The sequence below is a fragment of the Babylonia areolata genome, chromosome 18 (assembly GCF_041734735.1).
Source record: "Babylonia areolata isolate BAREFJ2019XMU chromosome 18, ASM4173473v1, whole genome shotgun sequence".
NCBI lineage: Eukaryota > Metazoa > Mollusca > Gastropoda > Neogastropoda > Buccinidae > Babylonia > Babylonia areolata.
In genome coordinates this window covers 17,546,837-17,564,336 of record NC_134893.1, presented here as the reverse complement: position 1 = coordinate 17,564,336, position 17,500 = coordinate 17,546,837, and the positions used below count along the sequence as shown (strand labels likewise).

Genomic DNA, 17,500 nt, shown 5'->3' with positions numbered 1-17,500 from the left:
GTGTGTGTGTGTGCGCGCGCGTGTGTGTCTATGTGTCTGTGTGATTTGCGCTACCTTCAACAAGTCATCCGTCAGGAACAGAGGGTGGACTGAAACCTGGAGCAGTCCATACATCCCCAGCCGATCGTCAGGCACAGGTTCTAGAAGATCACCGATGAACTGTCTGATGGCACGTGAGAACTGTCCGTACTGGAATGCTTCTTCCCTCACCGCGTCCATCGTGAAATTTCTGACGTTACTGCCACACAGATGATGACACGATGAGAACACGTCTGTTGCTCCTATGTATGAATACATGGACGTGTACTCTGTTCACTCTGGAGGATTGCAGAGCATTCTACTATTTACTGATTAGCAGCACATACGGCGCTGTGAGGGCGTCTATTCTATTTTTAATATAGTCACATGACATTCCTCTTCTTTTATAAATGACATCCGCTACACTATAAACGGATCTATATTTTTCACTGTCAAAGGTTGATCAGTGTTCCGCTCCTTTTATAAGTAGATATACACACCAAATACACCATCAAACGGTCTTTTTTTATGTCACCATTAAGGGTTGAGTAGCAGTCCTCTTTTGACACATACCACACAATACCACAATTACCACACTTACTTCAAAACTGAGCAGATTCATAATGAACACTGAAGCGAAAGTGGCCAGATTGTCGAAGGTTTGTTGGGGGTTTTCTTTTTTTCTGATCTTCTAATGTTAAAGTATGAATTAAGATCACAGTGCTAGAAAAGAAAATCGTTACTTTCTCCCCCCCCCTCTCTCTCCCTTCTCCCCTCTCTATCTCTCCCCTTTCTCTCACACATACACATATTCACAAACGTGCGCACTTTAGTTCTCTTTTATGATTGTTTTGTGTAACATCTATGTACCGCTCAACAGCTTTCAAGTAACTGGCATGGTCGTCCGAAAATGGATCTACGTACATGACATTTTCTCGTAACACCAGCTTGAGAAATGTCATCCCCAGGGCCCACCAATCTACCATCTGGAAGCAGAGAAACATTCATCACTCAGTTGTCGTTACATACAGGTTAACAATATGTCAGACATCTGTCTGCTGCCTTCGAAAAGATCACAATCAAAAATAGACCGAAGAGAGAGAGAGAGAGAGAGAGAGAGAGAGAGAGAGAGAGAGAGAGAGAGAGAGAGGGAGAGAAATGGGGGAGGGGGAGGATTGAAGACAGATAAACAGACCGTGTCTCTCATTTTCCCTTCTCTCAATCCCTCTCTCCCCTCCTCTCTCTTTCTTCCCCCCACCCTCTCTTCCTTTCCCATCCCATTTTTTTTCTCTCTTCCTCCCTGCCATCAACGCAGTGACAATGTCACGAATGTGGACCTGATACATCTTACAAAAGAGGAGAATGGAGCAGGTCAGAATATTTCACAAGTAAGGAGTATTGAACAGCTTTAAAAAGGGGGGGGGGGGGGATGCCTTCATGTGGACCTAAATTTTCATACACAGGAGGAGTGTGGAACAGCTCAGAAGGGGCGAGTGCCTTCACATGGACATACCCTATTATACAAGGGAGTAGTGTGGAACAGCTCAGAAGGGGGGTGGGAGGGGGCAAGGAGGGGGGGGAGGGGGGTCTTCACGTGGACTTACCCTATTATACAAGGGAGTAGTGTAGAACAGCTCAGAAGGGGGGGGGGGGGTGGGAGGGGGCAAGGAGGGGGGAGGGGGTTCTTCACGTGGACTTACCCTATTATACAAGGGTGGAACAGCTCAGAAGGGGGGTGGGAGGGGGCAAGGAGGGGGGAGGGGGTTCTTCACGTGGACTTACCCTATTATACAAGGGAGGAGTGTGGAACAGCTCAGAAGGGGGGTGGGAGGGGGCAAGGAGGGGGGAGGGGGGTCTTCACGTGGACATACCCTATTATACAAGTGTGGAACAGCTCAGAAGGGGGGTGGGAGGGGGCAAGGAGGGGAGGAGGGGGGGTTTCACGTGGACTTACCCTATTATACAAGGGAGGAGTGTGGAACAGCTCAGAAGGGGGGTGGGAGGGGGCAAGGAGGGGAGGAGGGGGGGTTTTCACGTGGACTTACCCTATTATACAAGGGAGGAGTGTGGAACAGCTCAGAAGGGGGGTGGGAGGGGGCAAGGAGGGGGAGGGGGGTCTTCACGTGGACTTACCCTACTACATAAGGGAGGAGTGTGGAACAGCTCGGGAGCCCAGAACAGGGGAGTGCCGCCCGGCCGCTGGTTCTGTGCCGCCGTCCCGTCCCAGTCATTGTAGAAGGCGGACCCAAATTCTGTCAGCTTGCAGTGGCCATGCTTGTCGAACACAATGTTCTCCGGCTTGACGTCTCTGTGTATTATGTCCTTCTGGATCACACAGAAACACAATTACATATATATGAATCAACTGATGGTTGAAAAGAAAGAATGAATGAAAAGCTAAATACACAGCTTGCAAAAATAAGCTGGACATTGAAGTCCACCTCCTTTAAAATACGCTGCGTCCCATACGTCTATACATGGACACATCAATACATTTTACCAATACTCAAATTTTCACCGTCTGCACTAGCGCAAGTTAAGTACTAACACACGCTGAACACTCAAAATCTATGTAGCCTACTATAGAAAGCTAAACACTTGCACGCTAACACTAACATGCTAAACACTCACAATCCATACTCATATCCTACAGTTGCAAGCTAAACAATGCACGCTGAACACTAGATACTCATGCACATTCAGAATCTTGAAACAAAACTCCATCAGACGCTAAACGCAAAAACTACAATTGGAAAAAAAATGAAAAGACGAAACAGTAATAGGCCTACACATTTTTTCTCTCAAACTGTATGTTGTACATAGATTGACATTTTATTTCAAACGTAACAGCCAGTTTGCTTTGTAGTTTGCCTGTGTATGTGTGTGTGTGTGTGTGTGTGTGTTTGCGCGCGTGCGTTTGTGTGTGTGTGTGTTGGGGTGGGGGGGCGTGAATTCAGTTCAGTTTCTGTGCTACTTACATCGTGTAGGAACGCCAGGGCATCACACAATTCAGCAGCCAGCAATGCCATCTGTTTACCGCTGAACACGGTGTTCCGAGATATGTGATCCTCAAGGGAGACATCATAGAATTCTGTAAGAATTTAAAATGATGATGATGATGATGATAATAATAATAATAACGCGTACAGAGCCACCAGAAAGTCAGTCACGTTCAGATTGTCAATTCAAACTTTATCATCTCATCTAACATGAGAACCAAGCTGAAACGGAAGAACTGCGAAATAAGTCTTTCAAAACCGAACATGACTGCCCTTTGACGGATATCGTATTACTGGCATTACAACTGATTCTACAGTTAGTGTATCCCCAGTAAAACTTAAGCCATGTTGTAGTTCAATGGGATGGAGTCACTTATTTGACTCAGCAGTGCGGTAGATGGCTGATTACAGTGATAATCACCTACCCGTCATAAGAAAGATCGATGTGCGAGTCTTGAACCTCGCCAGCATCTGAATGAAGAATTGTTCCTTGTGCAAGTCTTTTAGAATTCTCTCCTCTGTGCATTCTCTGTTTCGCTTCTTTGCATGCTGTTTCACGCACACCTTGAATTTTTGCCCCCACAACCGGCCTCTCACCCACGCTATGGCATCAAAGGCTGCACAGAAAAAAAATGAAGATTAGAACTTCCACAGATTATTCAAATAGATACAAATACCAGGCACTGTTCCATTATTAAAATATTTCAAATCTTATCTGGAAACATTTTGTTCATACGATGTTTTAAACTATGTATCAGTTCTTTCCCAATATATGAACAGGAGAATAACGGCGGTTTACAGAGAAATTAACACATTGCTAAGAGTAAAAGAAAAGCAACGACAAAACCAACAGCAACAACAACACACACAAAACAAAAAAAATCACAAAAACATTTTGCCAAGAGTAAAAATGGAGAAAAAAATGAAGCTCGACCAGACAACATTCTACAAAATCATTCATAATTATATAACTGTGGAATTGACATCAGGGTTACATGCTTTTTCGATAACAATAAGGCTTCCGAAGTCGATTTCTTTTTCTGACAATCCCAAACTAGGTTGACAAATCTCGTTAGTGATCTTATTCTTACTTCATCATCTATTGAAAGCATACCGGTAAGGTTCATGCTCTTTATTTTTCTCCGTTGAAAATTATGCATTTCTTTCGAATTTCTTCAAATTCCGACACATAAACAGGAAATTAATTTCATCTTCAACAGAAGCACCGCACATAGGACAAGTTGACTATGCAGTGTGTGTAAGAGAGACTACGATTTACTCAGAACATATATGTCTTTGTAACATGAGTGTGTGTAACCAAACACACAAAACGTTCAGGCATGAAAACAAGCACTTCAAAGAAAGAATAAATCATACTTACATCCTTCTTCCAAACTGTGATGGCACATCACCTTCTTTATCACCATCCCTTTCTCTGGAAAGGACAAAGTCATTGGTTTAAAAAAAAAATGTCTTTCGTTTATTTTCATGCAGTGGGAAGCCAGTTCAGTTTTTTGTTTTTTTGTTTTTTGTTGTTTTTTGTTGTTGTTGTTGTTTAAAGGCACGATCTGAAATACTAATTGCAGAATGCACTCACAAAGTACTTTCAGTGCTGTGAGCTTTTGTCTCATTCCTTGTGGTCACAACACACACACATACAGAGAGAGAGAGAGACAGACAGACAGAGACACAGACAATTTTTTCATTAAGGTCATAGCCCGTTATGAATGAGAGGCGATAACAAGACTTGAAGATATCACAATGACTGGCAATAAGCATTTAACTGTTTACACAACTATAGAAATTAGGGCAATACTTTTTAACTTAAAAGCTTTATATAAAGCTTTATATAAGTACAATGTGATATTTCTTATAATACCATCATAAAATAATGACATCAATAAACAAAACTTTAAACAAACAAGGACGTTCATAATATTTCTTTAGAATAAATTTTACTCGAATATCATACAACACGGGTCACTGCAGGATGAAAGGAACTTCTTCAGTTGACTCCTTGCACACAGGACACAGCTCCTCTGAATGATTGTTTTAACAGCGATATCTGTGCATATTGATTTCAGAACTCCCAAAGCTTAATCTTGTTAATATTAATTGTAAGTGTCTGTCAATATTCAGCAAAAGACAATTCTCAACTAAAATATGTAGAAGCATAAGCCCTGTTGGCAGAGAATCTATTGATTTGACATGATTTTTCCAGTTTTACCATCTACAATCTATTAAACGTAGACGAAAAGATTTCAAAAAACACATTCTCAATACAGACTCCTTGATATTCCCACAAAGTCCCAATCCCAATCCACAAAAACAAGTTCATATATTTGAAGCCCAGTTTCTTTTTCCTCAAAAATCTAAATCATATAACATATAGGATTTCCATGGAAGTCTATCTTCATTTTTAATAGTTCCAACCAGTATCAAATACATCTCACAACATTTATATAGATATATACATCTATTCGTCTCACTGTATACTGAATCGTCTGGTGTTTTCATTTCAACTGCTAGAAACTTTATAAGTCTAAATAAACAAACAGATTCATATTATAAAGTGGCATTCTTATCTAACCCCCATAATTCTTAAACATACTGTATGATACAATAGATTGTATCTGGGTGTTGAAAATCTTTAAAAAAATAAAATAAAATAAAATAAAATAAAAAATAAAAAAGATACCCAAAGAATGTTCAGTAAAAATAATTTCTTCATAACATGTAACAATGCATTTTTGCCCTGTTTGAAAGATCCCTACATGCAGCCACAAAACTCAAACATGCAGAACAAAATACGAAAAACAGTTTCAATACCTTTGCAAGCATTAACAACTGACATACCAACATCATCATACACCCACCTTTCTCTTACTGCTCAAAAAATCGCCTTTCCTAAAAACAATATTACTTTTATCCAATTTAACTTTTAATTGCAGTTAGGTAGCTGAGTTTGTTTTTTTTTTTTAAGTTATTTAGTTGCATCTGTAGACCAATAGCTGTTGTGAGAAAGAGAGAGAGAGAGAGAGAGAGAGAGAGAGAGAGAGAGAGAGAGAGAGAGAGAGAGATTCTTATGTCTCAACACATTTCGACATATACAGTGATTTTATAATCATGCTTGTTTTTTTGCCTGTCACAACTATGTCTACGTAAGTTTACTTATACGATGATTTTGTTCTTCCTGTATTTTATTTTTGTCTTTATCCAGTATCAGTTTTCATTTCATTAAATTGACGACTTCTGTTTTACGAACTCCATTATCATACTATTTTCTTAAAAGAAATTTTCTTTCATTATTCTCCTTATTTACTTCAAATATTCACCTTTGACTCCACCTTCCATCTCCTCTTTCCACCGATTCAGAATTCAATTCCCCACCCCACCCCTCCTACCTTTTAAACGATCATCACACTGTGAAAATTAATACTTATCCGCAATGACAAGTATTGTGATCGGGATATTAAACAAAATTCTTACAACAATATTCTTTATTTTTCTCCCGTCATGAAAACATCTGCCTGTCCAAAACAGACACACCTGTACTCTTTTTTTTCCCACTGCGATATCTATCATGTACCATGTCCTCGTGTAGGCTGGATCTGTAATTACTTTTTCATTACGATGAAACAATTCTGTAACTAATGTTTGCACATAGTCACACATATTCGATTATTCCCTTTGTTTCCATCATTAATAATAATTCGTTATTATGATATTATTCAACATAACTTTTCACTTTCTACTCCTCAGAAAGTGTGTACGTGAGTAACTCACACTGTTTCACAGTTGTTTGAAATAATCAATCTGAAGAAAAGGGTAAACATGAGAAAACACGGGAAAAGACAAATATAACACAGCTGAAAGAATGCAAAAATGAAAAGACAATACTTACCCTTTCTCTTTTCAGAAAATCCCATCTTCACACACTCCTAAACCTTTCACACACTGAATCAGAGCTGCTTCCATGTGTCTTCACACACAAAATATAAACAAAACAAGCTGCAAGAAGAAACCAATAAAATAAGAATTGAATAAATGAAAAATAAAATCTTACCTTCTACAAATCCACGAAATGCCATCGTCAAATAATTATGCTGTGTCACACACACAAAATTAATACACAGAGACAGAGAGCTGTACACTGATGTTCACCAGCTGTTCTTGCTTCACGTGTTGAACATGTTGTGGTGGCAGTCCTTTGGGACTACCTCCTTTATAGGCCTGACCCAGTCAGCTGACCCACCCAGTCAGCTGACCACCAGTCAGCTGACTCTACCCAGTCAGTTGACCACAGGGGCAGTAAAGGGGACAAAGGGGCTGATAACCCACAGCACTAACAGCAGGACTCTAGCAACACGGTAGTTATTGCTGTGATAGACATACAACAAATGGACCATCTGGAAGTGGTTATGATGGCCAGTGTAGTCGTTGAGGGAGATTATAATACTGCGTGTTTGCCAGTTGTGTACAGACTGATAGAGAAAGTCAATTGTGATATCTACAGATTACTTCATTATTCCCAAGGCAGCAGAATTTCACATGTGGTGTAAAAAATCCACAATCACATGAAAAAAGTCATAGAAATATAATTTTATAAACATGAAGGAATCACAACGGAAAATAACATGGCATGCATTATGTACAAAGAAAATAATTCTGTTTAATTCACGAAGCTAATTATAACATTATTTTCTCTCTCTGTATCATGTGTGTGTGTGTGTGTGTGTGTGAACGGGCATCTGGACAAAAACCCGGATTTATCTAATCTTCCGCACAGAGTGAACAGTGACCATAGAAGCGATTTCCAGGTAGTCCATTAGCTGTATCTAAAGATTATTATGAGAATAATAACAGTGAAGTGGCCAATCACGGCTTATCTTACTCTCACTGATAGCACAACGGATCTGGACCATCCCGGATTTATCTAATCTCCCGCGCTGAGTGTATAGTAACCATGGAAGTGATTTCCAGGTATTGTCCATATGGCTGCTTCTGTCAATACGGCGATAAGTAGGGTTGTCGCTAGGGTCCCTCTATTTCCAGGTATTGTCCATGAAGCTGCTTCTGTCAATACGGCGATAAGTAGGGTCGTCGCTAGGGTCCCGCTGTCAGCGTCGTGAATGTAGTCAGCCCCATTGTTCCCCTTTCTTACCGTGGTCACCTGACAGCGTCTGACGAGCCAATCTAAAAGTGGGACCCCAACTGTATTCCATCACTGTTCTTCCTCAGTCGAGTGACCAACACAGCGAGCAGCAATCGACACGTGTGCCAGTACTTGTGCTGTGAGAATTGGAACAAAAAAACTTTTAAAATGGAAGGTAAGATGGGACTTTTTTCCATCAATTTTCGTTTGTGAGGTTTTGTTGTTGTTGTTTTAGACTGTTATACGATTTTTTTTTTCCCTTGCTTATTTTTGTCGTGCATTTCTTCACTTTGATAAAGCATTTTGAAGCTTGACATATTTATTCATTAGGCCTTTGACCCATGTCGACAGAGGTTAACACACTCAGAGTTATGGTATTAAAGTCACACAGCAGTTATTAATGATTTACGTATTTCTGATCAGGAAAGCTGTATAAGTTTTGTTACTGAGAAAGACAGAGACGGATAGAGAGATTCCAAGAGAACGCTGCTGATGCAAATAGCTTTCTGCTGAAAAAACAGAAAATTAACTTCAAAATAGTTTTCACGCATGGCCCAGTCACATAAACTACATGCTCAAAGTATCACCACGATAAACATTCGAGTAAAAAGAATCCATAATATTGTGTGCCCACTACGTTGTATATCCGTGAAAACACACAGATGGTTTCTGTCAAATTCTATAAAGTTCGAAGTGCTGGAATACAGTTTTTCTACCAGGCAGATTTTATTTTTACCATATTTCTTCCGAAAGCATCTATATAATATATTTACATGTTTTGTTGGGTGTTTTGGGGTTGTTGTTTTTTCAGTCAGGTATCTCTAGAAAATAGAATGTGTCTTTGCTGTTTACTTTGATCAGTGTTCTTAAAACACCTTATTTTCTTTCTTTTTTTTTCTTTTTTTTTAGAAAGAAAAAATGGGGCGGCGGGGTGAGTGTGTGTGTGTGGGGGGGGGGGGGGGAGGGGGGGGGTTAGGTTTCTGAAGGCACGGCAACGTGGATGAGAGAGGGGAGATTACTGATGCAGTTTGACGTTGTATTTCACTCACTTGTTCCCCTTTTCTGCGAGTCATGATGCATGGAACGTCTAACTGATAATAGTCGTGACAATGTAATTAAAAAGATATGATTGATAAATAAACAAATAAATAAATAAATGCATAGATGAGTAAGTACATAAATAAATCGATAAATAAATAAATAATATAGAGAGAGATAAATAAATAAAATCGGGTACTTCATCTGTGTTCGTTCCTTGTAACTCTCACGTTCACTTGTGCAATAACGAATGGGTATATTCTTTCTATCCAGCTATGTGGGCAGCCATACACCGTTTTCGTGGGTTTGCGTGCTGGACATGTTCACATATCTGCAATGTACCGCGTGCTGACAAAAAATAATCGGATCTTCAACGTGCGTTTTTGATGTTATGTAGTTTACACAAAGGAGATAAAGACTCCAGGAAGTCGTAATATATTTTGTCGCAGGACATCGGAAAAAACCAGTCTTCATCCTTAATCCACCGGGCACTGGTATCAGTATCGAACCCAAGTCTCTCTGATTTGAGTTCCCACGCTCTTACTACTTGGCTATCAGGCCTGTCATCGGATACATGTCACTGTGTTGGTGAACCCGTCACACGGAAAAAAAAATTAGAGAGAGAGAGAGAAAATAGACCGATGGAGAGTTCCGTGCTTAAATGTCTTACAGAGGCGCGTCACATGATCTGTGCTCTCACAGTTGATTGGCTCTCCGAAATTTTGAGCAACAAAGGCGATCAGGAGAAGCAGAACGTGCGAAACTGCAGGCTTTGTTTCTTTCCGATTTTTCCTCTTTTTCGACTTTTTCCACTTCATTGACCAGAGTTTGGTTGTAGCAATGCAGGCTATCAACTGAAGAAATGGAGGACAGCACATGTTTGCTTTTGTGTAGGTCGATCGCCTTTGGCAGTGCTCGAACCGTTCAAGTAGAACAGATGCGTATGTGCAAGATCCAAGATGGCCGCGGAATTCTCCAACGGTCTTTTATTTCGATTGGCTGTGTGGATCAGTTGTGATGACAACAAATAAATACACAATACTTGTGCACGTGGAATCGTATGGATACTGTTAAGCAGAAAGAGAGAGAGGGGGGGGGTGTGGGGGGGAGAGAGAGAGAACAAACGAACGAACGAACGAACGAAATTTTATTTTGCGAGGGTGAAGGAGTAAGCACAAAGTACTTGTTTACATCCGGCCCTCTGGGCAAAAATAATTATTGAGAGAAGAAGAAAAATTAATTTTTAGAAACATAAAAAATACGAGAGTCAAATTCACAGCAGCAACATCAAAATTACATAAGCATGTATAAATGTAAGTATATTTATGTACAATACAATAATGCTATGAATAAACAACAGTAAGGACAAGAGAGAGAGAGAGAGAGAGAGAGAGAGAGAGAGAGAGAGAGAGAGAAAGCGCACAACACTTATATTTGTGAAATTGTGCAGTGTGACGGGGGAAAAAATTTTTTTTCATCATTTCATCGTGGAAATGTGATGCTGTTGTTGAGAAGACAGTGCTTGCATTTATCTGTTTATGTATTCATTTAATTTATTTATTTATTCATTTATTTGTTTATTATTTATATTTGTTCGTTTATTCATATGTCTATCCATTTATCTGTTTATCTCTTTTCAGAGATCACACTGGCTGATTTTGACTGCCTGGGTGGGCTTGGCATGGGAGGTAAGTCTGGGGCTTCAGGTCAGGCCATCTGACAAAAATACAAAATCAATTTAAAAAAAAAAAAAGCCATGAATTGTTTTCACATACATCTTACTATCCCCTTTTTCGTTTATGAACGATATTGTCAAAGTGGGATAAACATCTAGATTTAGTCGGGTTTTTTGTTGTTGTTGCTGTTGTTGGTTTGTTTCCTCTTTGTTTCCCATGAGGCCTTGGATAAATCAACAGGCCTTCGAAATCACAATTTTACATAAAATTATGTTACATACTTTTGCAGTTTGGTCGACAAGGATGATTCATGAGGATGATTCACAAAAGTGTTTTGGTGCAAGGCCCAAAAGAGCAGGACAATCTAGCTGAAAAATAAATTGCATGCATCCATCTGTATTAAAGCAACATAATAAAAAAAAAAAAAAAAGTGCTCTATTCTCCAAACAACAGGTTTGAGCAGCTGAAAGCAGCAAGAGAGAGAGAGAGCGAGCGAGCGAGAGAGAGAGAGAGAGAGATCATTGGGCATTTCTCTACAGTTTTACAATCTCGAAAGCAGTGGGGCTGACACATTGTCTTCCACGATACAAATCAAAATGATTTTGATCTGTAATACACTGATTTCTTTGATTCATTATCATACAGTATCATTTAGAGATAAATAGATCGATATACATGCTTTGTTCATCCACAATTAGTCCAAAGCCTTTGGGGTGGTTTGGACTGTCTCACCATCTCTCCATTCCAATGTTCAGATTTTACTCCTTTTTTTTAATGTCAAACTCGAATTAATATTAATTTGAAGAAAAGATTATTAGTATTTATGCATAAAACATGAGACTTACACCAAAGCTGTTTTGACAATATGAAACCAACATGTAAGTACTGTTTAAGAAGTCTGCTCTTTGTGCATGTTCTCACACCCATTGCAGTGCAATTGAACAAGTTCCGAGTCATGTTCTATACAGCCATGTGTAGAGGTGGTTTCAGTACCGTTCGAACATCTCTCTCAACGTTCATCTTTTTAAAGACGTGATTCTGATATTTCTCATGGGTCCTCGTCCTCCTTCTGCAGCATTCGGTACCGTCCACCTGGTGAGACCCTCCAGACAGGCCAGATGGAAGCAGCCTCGGGGGTTCCTGGCTATAAAGGAGCAGCAGAAAGATGAGGTTTTCAAGGACCTCCATCAGACAGAAGTCAACATCTGCAGAGATGTCCGCGGTGGTCCATTCCTTGGCCAGCTCCTGGCCAGTTTCCAGAACAGCGACCACCTCTATATCCTACTCGGTACTGGGAGATTCATGATACAATATCGTTTCAATCTGGGACTGAGGTTCTCCTTTGATTTGAAGCTTACTCAAACGCTGTTTCCATTTACAATCTCCCATCCTATTTTTTTCTCTTACATAAACACACACAAAAATATTACTTTGTGTTTGTTTTTGTCTGTCTTTCTGTTCCTATGTCCGTCTTTTGCTTCCTCTTGCATGGATCCCTGTTCTGAATGGTTATAATCGGGACAGTGTGCACTTGCCGATTGAATCATTTTATTGTTACACACACACGCGCACACACACACACACACACACACACACATTTAATAAATGGTGCGGGGGGGGGGGGGGGCAGGGGGGGAGGGGGCAGTTTGTATTTTATATTTGCATTTCTCCTTTGTGTGATTTTGTTGTTGTTATTGTTGTCACAACAGATTTCTCTGTGTGAAATTCGGGCTGCTCTACCCCGGGGAGAGCGTGTCGCTACACTGAGAGGGCCACCCTTTTTTTGTATTTTTCCTGCGTGCAATTTTATTCGTGTTTTCTATCGATGTGAATTTTTCTAAAGAATTTCGCCAGGACAACCCTTTTGTTGCCGTGCGTTCTTTTACGTGCGCTAAGTGCATACTTAACACGGGACCTCGATTTTTCGTCTCATCCGAATGACTAGCGTCCAGACCACCACTCAAGGTCTAGTGGAGGGGGAGAAAATATTGGCAACTGAGCCGTGATTCGAACCAGCGCGCTCATATTATCTTGCTTCATAGCGTTACATGTAGGCCAGCACTCCACAGTTTGTGATGTTATCGATCCTTATTTCTCCAAACTGGGCTGAATGGCAAGTGTTCCTGAGACATCAGTCATGATCGTGTGTGTGTGTGTGTGTGTGTATGCGTGCGTGAGTGTGTGCGTTTGTGTGTGTGTGTGTGTGTGTGTGCGTTTCTCTCTGTGTGTGCATTGGAGACAATGTCACTGCTATTTAGAATGTTTTTACCGAAGAAATAGACTCCATGTGTATGTGCAAGACTCCCCCAGAGTCTTACGTTACATAGGACTCTATTATATGTGTGTATTCCCCCAGAATACTACAATGGGGGATCCCTGCTGCAACACGTCAAGGCCAGGACGGTCTTCAACGGCCGTCAGATGGCGCTGCTGGCTGCAGAGTTGTCTGTAGCCATATTGTATCTCCAGAACGTAAGTTGGTCTTAAAATGTTTACGATGCAATAGGATGTTACAGGAACACACGGACAGCATATCAAGTAGCGTATTCAAATTGCCAGTGTGTCTGTGACAACCAGAGTGTCAAGAGAGAGAGAGCGAGTATAGAAACATAGCTGTTGTACTGATCAGTTCGTTTTCTTACTGAAGTCGATATATAAACAAGTCATATCACACTAAAGCACATGATGACTGTGTTTGTTTAACATTCTAATCCACTTTGATAAAGTGAAACCAAATTAGACACACTTACAGAAATATTGCTGAATATCAGTCTCTATGTGTTTTTGTTTCGTAAATAATCTTTTCGTTTCCTTTGCAGAACTCTATTGTCCACCGGGACATCAAACCGGACAATGTAATTTTTGACGGCAACGGCCATTCAAAAATAATCGATTTCGGAGTGGCCTGCTATGAATGGTGGGACAGTCCCGGCATTCAGGAGCCGATGGGGACATCCATCTACCTGGCTCCTGAGATGTTCGTGGAGCCTGTCCTGTATAACGGGGTAAGGACAGCGGTATTTGTGTCACCTGTCAGCACGAAAACGAACGTTAATTAATGTGCACCAGCCACCAGATGTGTTTGTCCCAACTGCGACATGTGTGTTCAGCCATAAGTGATATGCAACAGAAATCTTCTTCTGGTATTTACTTTTAGATAGAGAGCGAGGATTGGGGAGGGAGGGAGAGAAAGAGACAGGGTGTGTCACGTGTTAGCATGCAAACGAACGTTAATATGCATGCACCAGCCACCAGGTGTGTTTGTCCACACTCCGACACGGGCGTTAAGCCGCTAGTGATACGCGACAGAAATCTTGTTCTGGCAATCACACATTCACTTTAAGATAGAGAGCGAGAGAAAGAGAGAACGTGTGTGTCGTGGAAAGAAGGCCACAAACGCTCACCAGACATGGAGTACTTACGGCGTGGTGTTATGTGTCCTCAGATGGTGGACTGGTGGGCGCTGGGCGTCACCCTGCTGGCCCTGGTCCACAAGGTGGACCCCATGGACCTCTTTGAGGGTCCTCTCAAATCAACAGGACAGCAGAAATGGTGAGTAGGATGCCTGTGTTCCAACCTGTGACAGTAGAGGTTCGTGTGTAGGTGTGTGATAAGTAAACAATATAAATCGAATTGCAGGTGACATTGTCACGGATCAGTTAAGAATCAGTTTCAACTGCCGAATGTGAGTGCAGCCTTGAAAGTAAACAGATTCATAATTAAATAAACAAATAATAAATTATACATAAAAAATATTTCCTACAACATGATTCTGGAGGAAAACAAGTATATATATATGTGTGTGTGTGTGTGTGTGTGTGTGTGTGTGTATACTGACACATATCAAAGATGTTTGTCCATGGTCAAGTGGATTCGCAAGTGTATGTACAATAGTCCTTTGTTTTCGAACTGAGTTCGAACAGACGCATTGATAAAGAACCAACTTTCCAGTTAGTGGTGGTACATGAGCTTTCACAGGAAAAATACAATCACAACACAAAGCCGCTGGTAGAAGCTGAAGTTACAGAACGTAAGAAATTAATACTAGAAAACTTCTGACAAAAGAAAAAAATGCTGTGCTTGTAGTTTCTAAAAGATGCAAGTTCTCGAGAAGCAAAGACTGTATGTATTGTGTGTCCTGTTGTGTGTCTAGGGGAGGATTCCGCATAGCCCAGGGGCTGACTCATTTCAGGCTGGGTATGTACTCCCAGCCCCTCAAGACCTTCATTAAGGGCCTGCTGGTGGAGGACCCTGCACACAGACTGGGGGCCGAAGGGGAGAGGCAGATCAGGAAGCAACGCCTGTTCCATGCTGGCGGAATACTATCGGTGAGGCTTGTGAGGTCACAGGAGTGAGAGCTCTCTCTCTCTGTGTGTCTCTCTCTCAAATATATTTCGTACTTTTCTGAGAAAGTTATTCAACCAAAATTTCAAATTTTATTGTCTCTATATGGTCAACATCTACTGAAATGGTTAGACTTTGTGTTTCTTTGTTTTCATCTGAAAAGGTTCAAGTTGATGCATTCACCTGCTCTTTATTATGTTTTTTCAAATTGTTATACACACAAAAAGCCTATTCACGAAGGATGTAGGACTACATATATATGAATAGATCATCGGAGTCCGTCTTTCTGTCTGTTTTGTTTTTCTTTCTGCATTTCTTCTCTTTTCGCTCATTTTCTCCACTGTATCGTCATATAAAAGAGGCGGTTGCAAATCAGACCATAATATTTCCAGTTTATCATACGTGTGTGTGCGTGTGTGTGCAGACTGACTTGAAGTGGGAAGCCCTCAGACGTGGGGAATGTCCTCCTCCACTTCAAAAAAGTGAACATCATCAGCCAAAGCTGCTCGAATGGCTGCAGCTGACCGCTGATTGTGACGGCGACGACAACGACTATGAGGTATGTAAGGATATCCGTTTGTCAACAGTGTGTATGTGTGTGTTAGCTGCTACAAAGATAGATATGCATATTATACAATAATGTGTGTGTGTTAGTGAAAGAGAGAGATGTTGACGTCCATATTTTCTTGTGTAAAACAACGGTCTGTTCGTGTGAACCTCAAGCATGATGTCTCATTGTTTTTACTTTATAACTGTCATGTTTCTTCTTTTTTTTTCCAGTAGATCAGTGTGAATGGTTTATAATGTTTATGCATAAACGTTTGTGTGTGTGTGTGTGTGTGAGAGAGAGAGACAGTGAAATGTTTAATGTCATTAGTTGTAGAACTCTAGTAACATAGAATGTATAAATCAGAACAAGAAAGGCAAAGTCTTTAAGACTCACTGGTGATACACTTTTTAAAAAATCCAAGCTTTTTATGTATTGAGTATAATGCATTTACTGTTATATTTATATTTTTTGTATTCTCTAAACTTGGCACTTTGATCTGATATTCGACCCAACAAAAGATCTGTCATTATTGTCATTTTTTGTTCAAACAGGAACTTCTTTTGCTAAGCATGGAAGTTTTATTTATTGCAAACGTTTGGTGTAGACAGTAAAACAAGGGAAATTACTCTGCTGGGGAACTTAGTTTGCTTTAAACTGATCTTTCTCATCTTAAACATTACATTTTGAAATTATACTCAATACATATAAAACTTGGATTTTTTTTTTTTAAGTGCATCACAAGTGAGTCTTGAAGGCCTTGCCTCTCTTGTTTCAAAATGTAATGTTTAAGATCAGAAAGATCAGTTTAAAGCAAATTAACTCCACTAGCATTACAGAGTAATTTCCCTTCTTTTACTATCTGCACCAAAACGTTTGCAAAATAAATAAAACTTCCATGCTAGCAAAAGAAGTTCCTGTTTGAACAAAAAATGATAATAATGACTGCTCTAGCTGTCGGATCGAATATCAGATCAAAGTGCCAAGTTTAGAGAATACAAAAAATATAAATATAACAGTAAATGCAGTTTGCATATAATTAGGCTTCATTCTTTATTTTATTGTGCCCATCCCAGAGGCGCAATATTGTTTTAAACAAGATGACTGGAAAGAACTGAATTTTTCCTATTTTTATGCCAAATTTGGTGTCAACTGACAAAGTTGTTGCAGAGAAAATGTCAATGTTAAAGTTTACCACGGACACACTGACACACACACACAGACAACCGAACACCGGGTTAAAACATAGACTCACTTGTTTACACAACAAGTCAACAAGTGAGTCAACAAAACTGGTGCAAAACAGATAAAATGGAACAGAAAAGAAAAACAGAATTGAAGCAGAATAAACTACTAAGGGATAAGCGACAATTTGGTAGAGAGAGAGAGAGAATTAAGGTGAAAGTGAGAGAGATTGTTTCAAATTTCTGATATACTAATGAGCATAGGAAAAAGAATACATGTAAAAACCTAAAAAACTTTCATACTCTTTGACTGTATCAGATGAGAAGAAGAAAAATGTATGTTTTACCTAAACAACCTGTATGTTTCTTTTCAGAGATACGACAGCAATTTCCTCGTTTATGAGAACGACTAAATTCAGAAGTGAACTGAGCTCCCATCCACCTTGCCTCAGACACATCCCGGGGATGCCAGGCCATGACAAAATTCCCTTCACGGAGGTGCTGAAAGAGAGCCAGGTCCACAAGCCTGGTGTCACTGA

General features: G+C 40.2%; 2 protein-coding genes across 2 annotated transcripts in view; one reads left to right on the top strand and one right to left on the bottom strand.

The window, feature by feature from the left end:
- LOC143292176 (putative serine/threonine-protein kinase DDB_G0277449) overlaps nt 1-3,047 on the bottom strand; it is a 3,872-nt gene extending 825 nt beyond the window's left edge. The window contains exons 1-4 of the mRNA XM_076602359.1: nt 2,997-3,047; nt 2,152-2,343; nt 889-1,004; nt 55-238 (exon numbers count right to left, since the gene is read on the bottom strand). Of these exons, the coding sequence (XP_076458474.1) occupies nt 55-238; nt 889-1,004; nt 2,152-2,343; nt 2,997-3,047 (543 nt within the window). The remainder of the gene's footprint in view (nt 1-54; nt 239-888; nt 1,005-2,151; nt 2,344-2,996) is intronic.
- A 7,122-nt stretch (nt 3,048-10,169) lies between these two features.
- Nucleotides 10,170-17,500, top strand: part of LOC143292175 (protein kinase C alpha type-like) — a 7,350-nt gene continuing 19 nt past the window's right edge. Inside the window, exons 1-8 of the mRNA XM_076602358.1 lie at nt 10,170-10,191; nt 10,851-10,916; nt 11,962-12,174; nt 13,243-13,358; nt 13,706-13,891; nt 14,332-14,438; nt 15,040-15,237; nt 17,414-17,500. The exon at nt 17,414-17,500 is cut by the window's right edge and continues 19 nt beyond it. Of these exons, the coding sequence (XP_076458473.1) occupies nt 10,170-10,191; nt 10,851-10,916; nt 11,962-12,174; nt 13,243-13,358; nt 13,706-13,891; nt 14,332-14,438; nt 15,040-15,237; nt 17,414-17,500 (995 nt within the window). The remainder of the gene's footprint in view (nt 10,192-10,850; nt 10,917-11,961; nt 12,175-13,242; nt 13,359-13,705; nt 13,892-14,331; nt 14,439-15,039; nt 15,238-17,413) is intronic.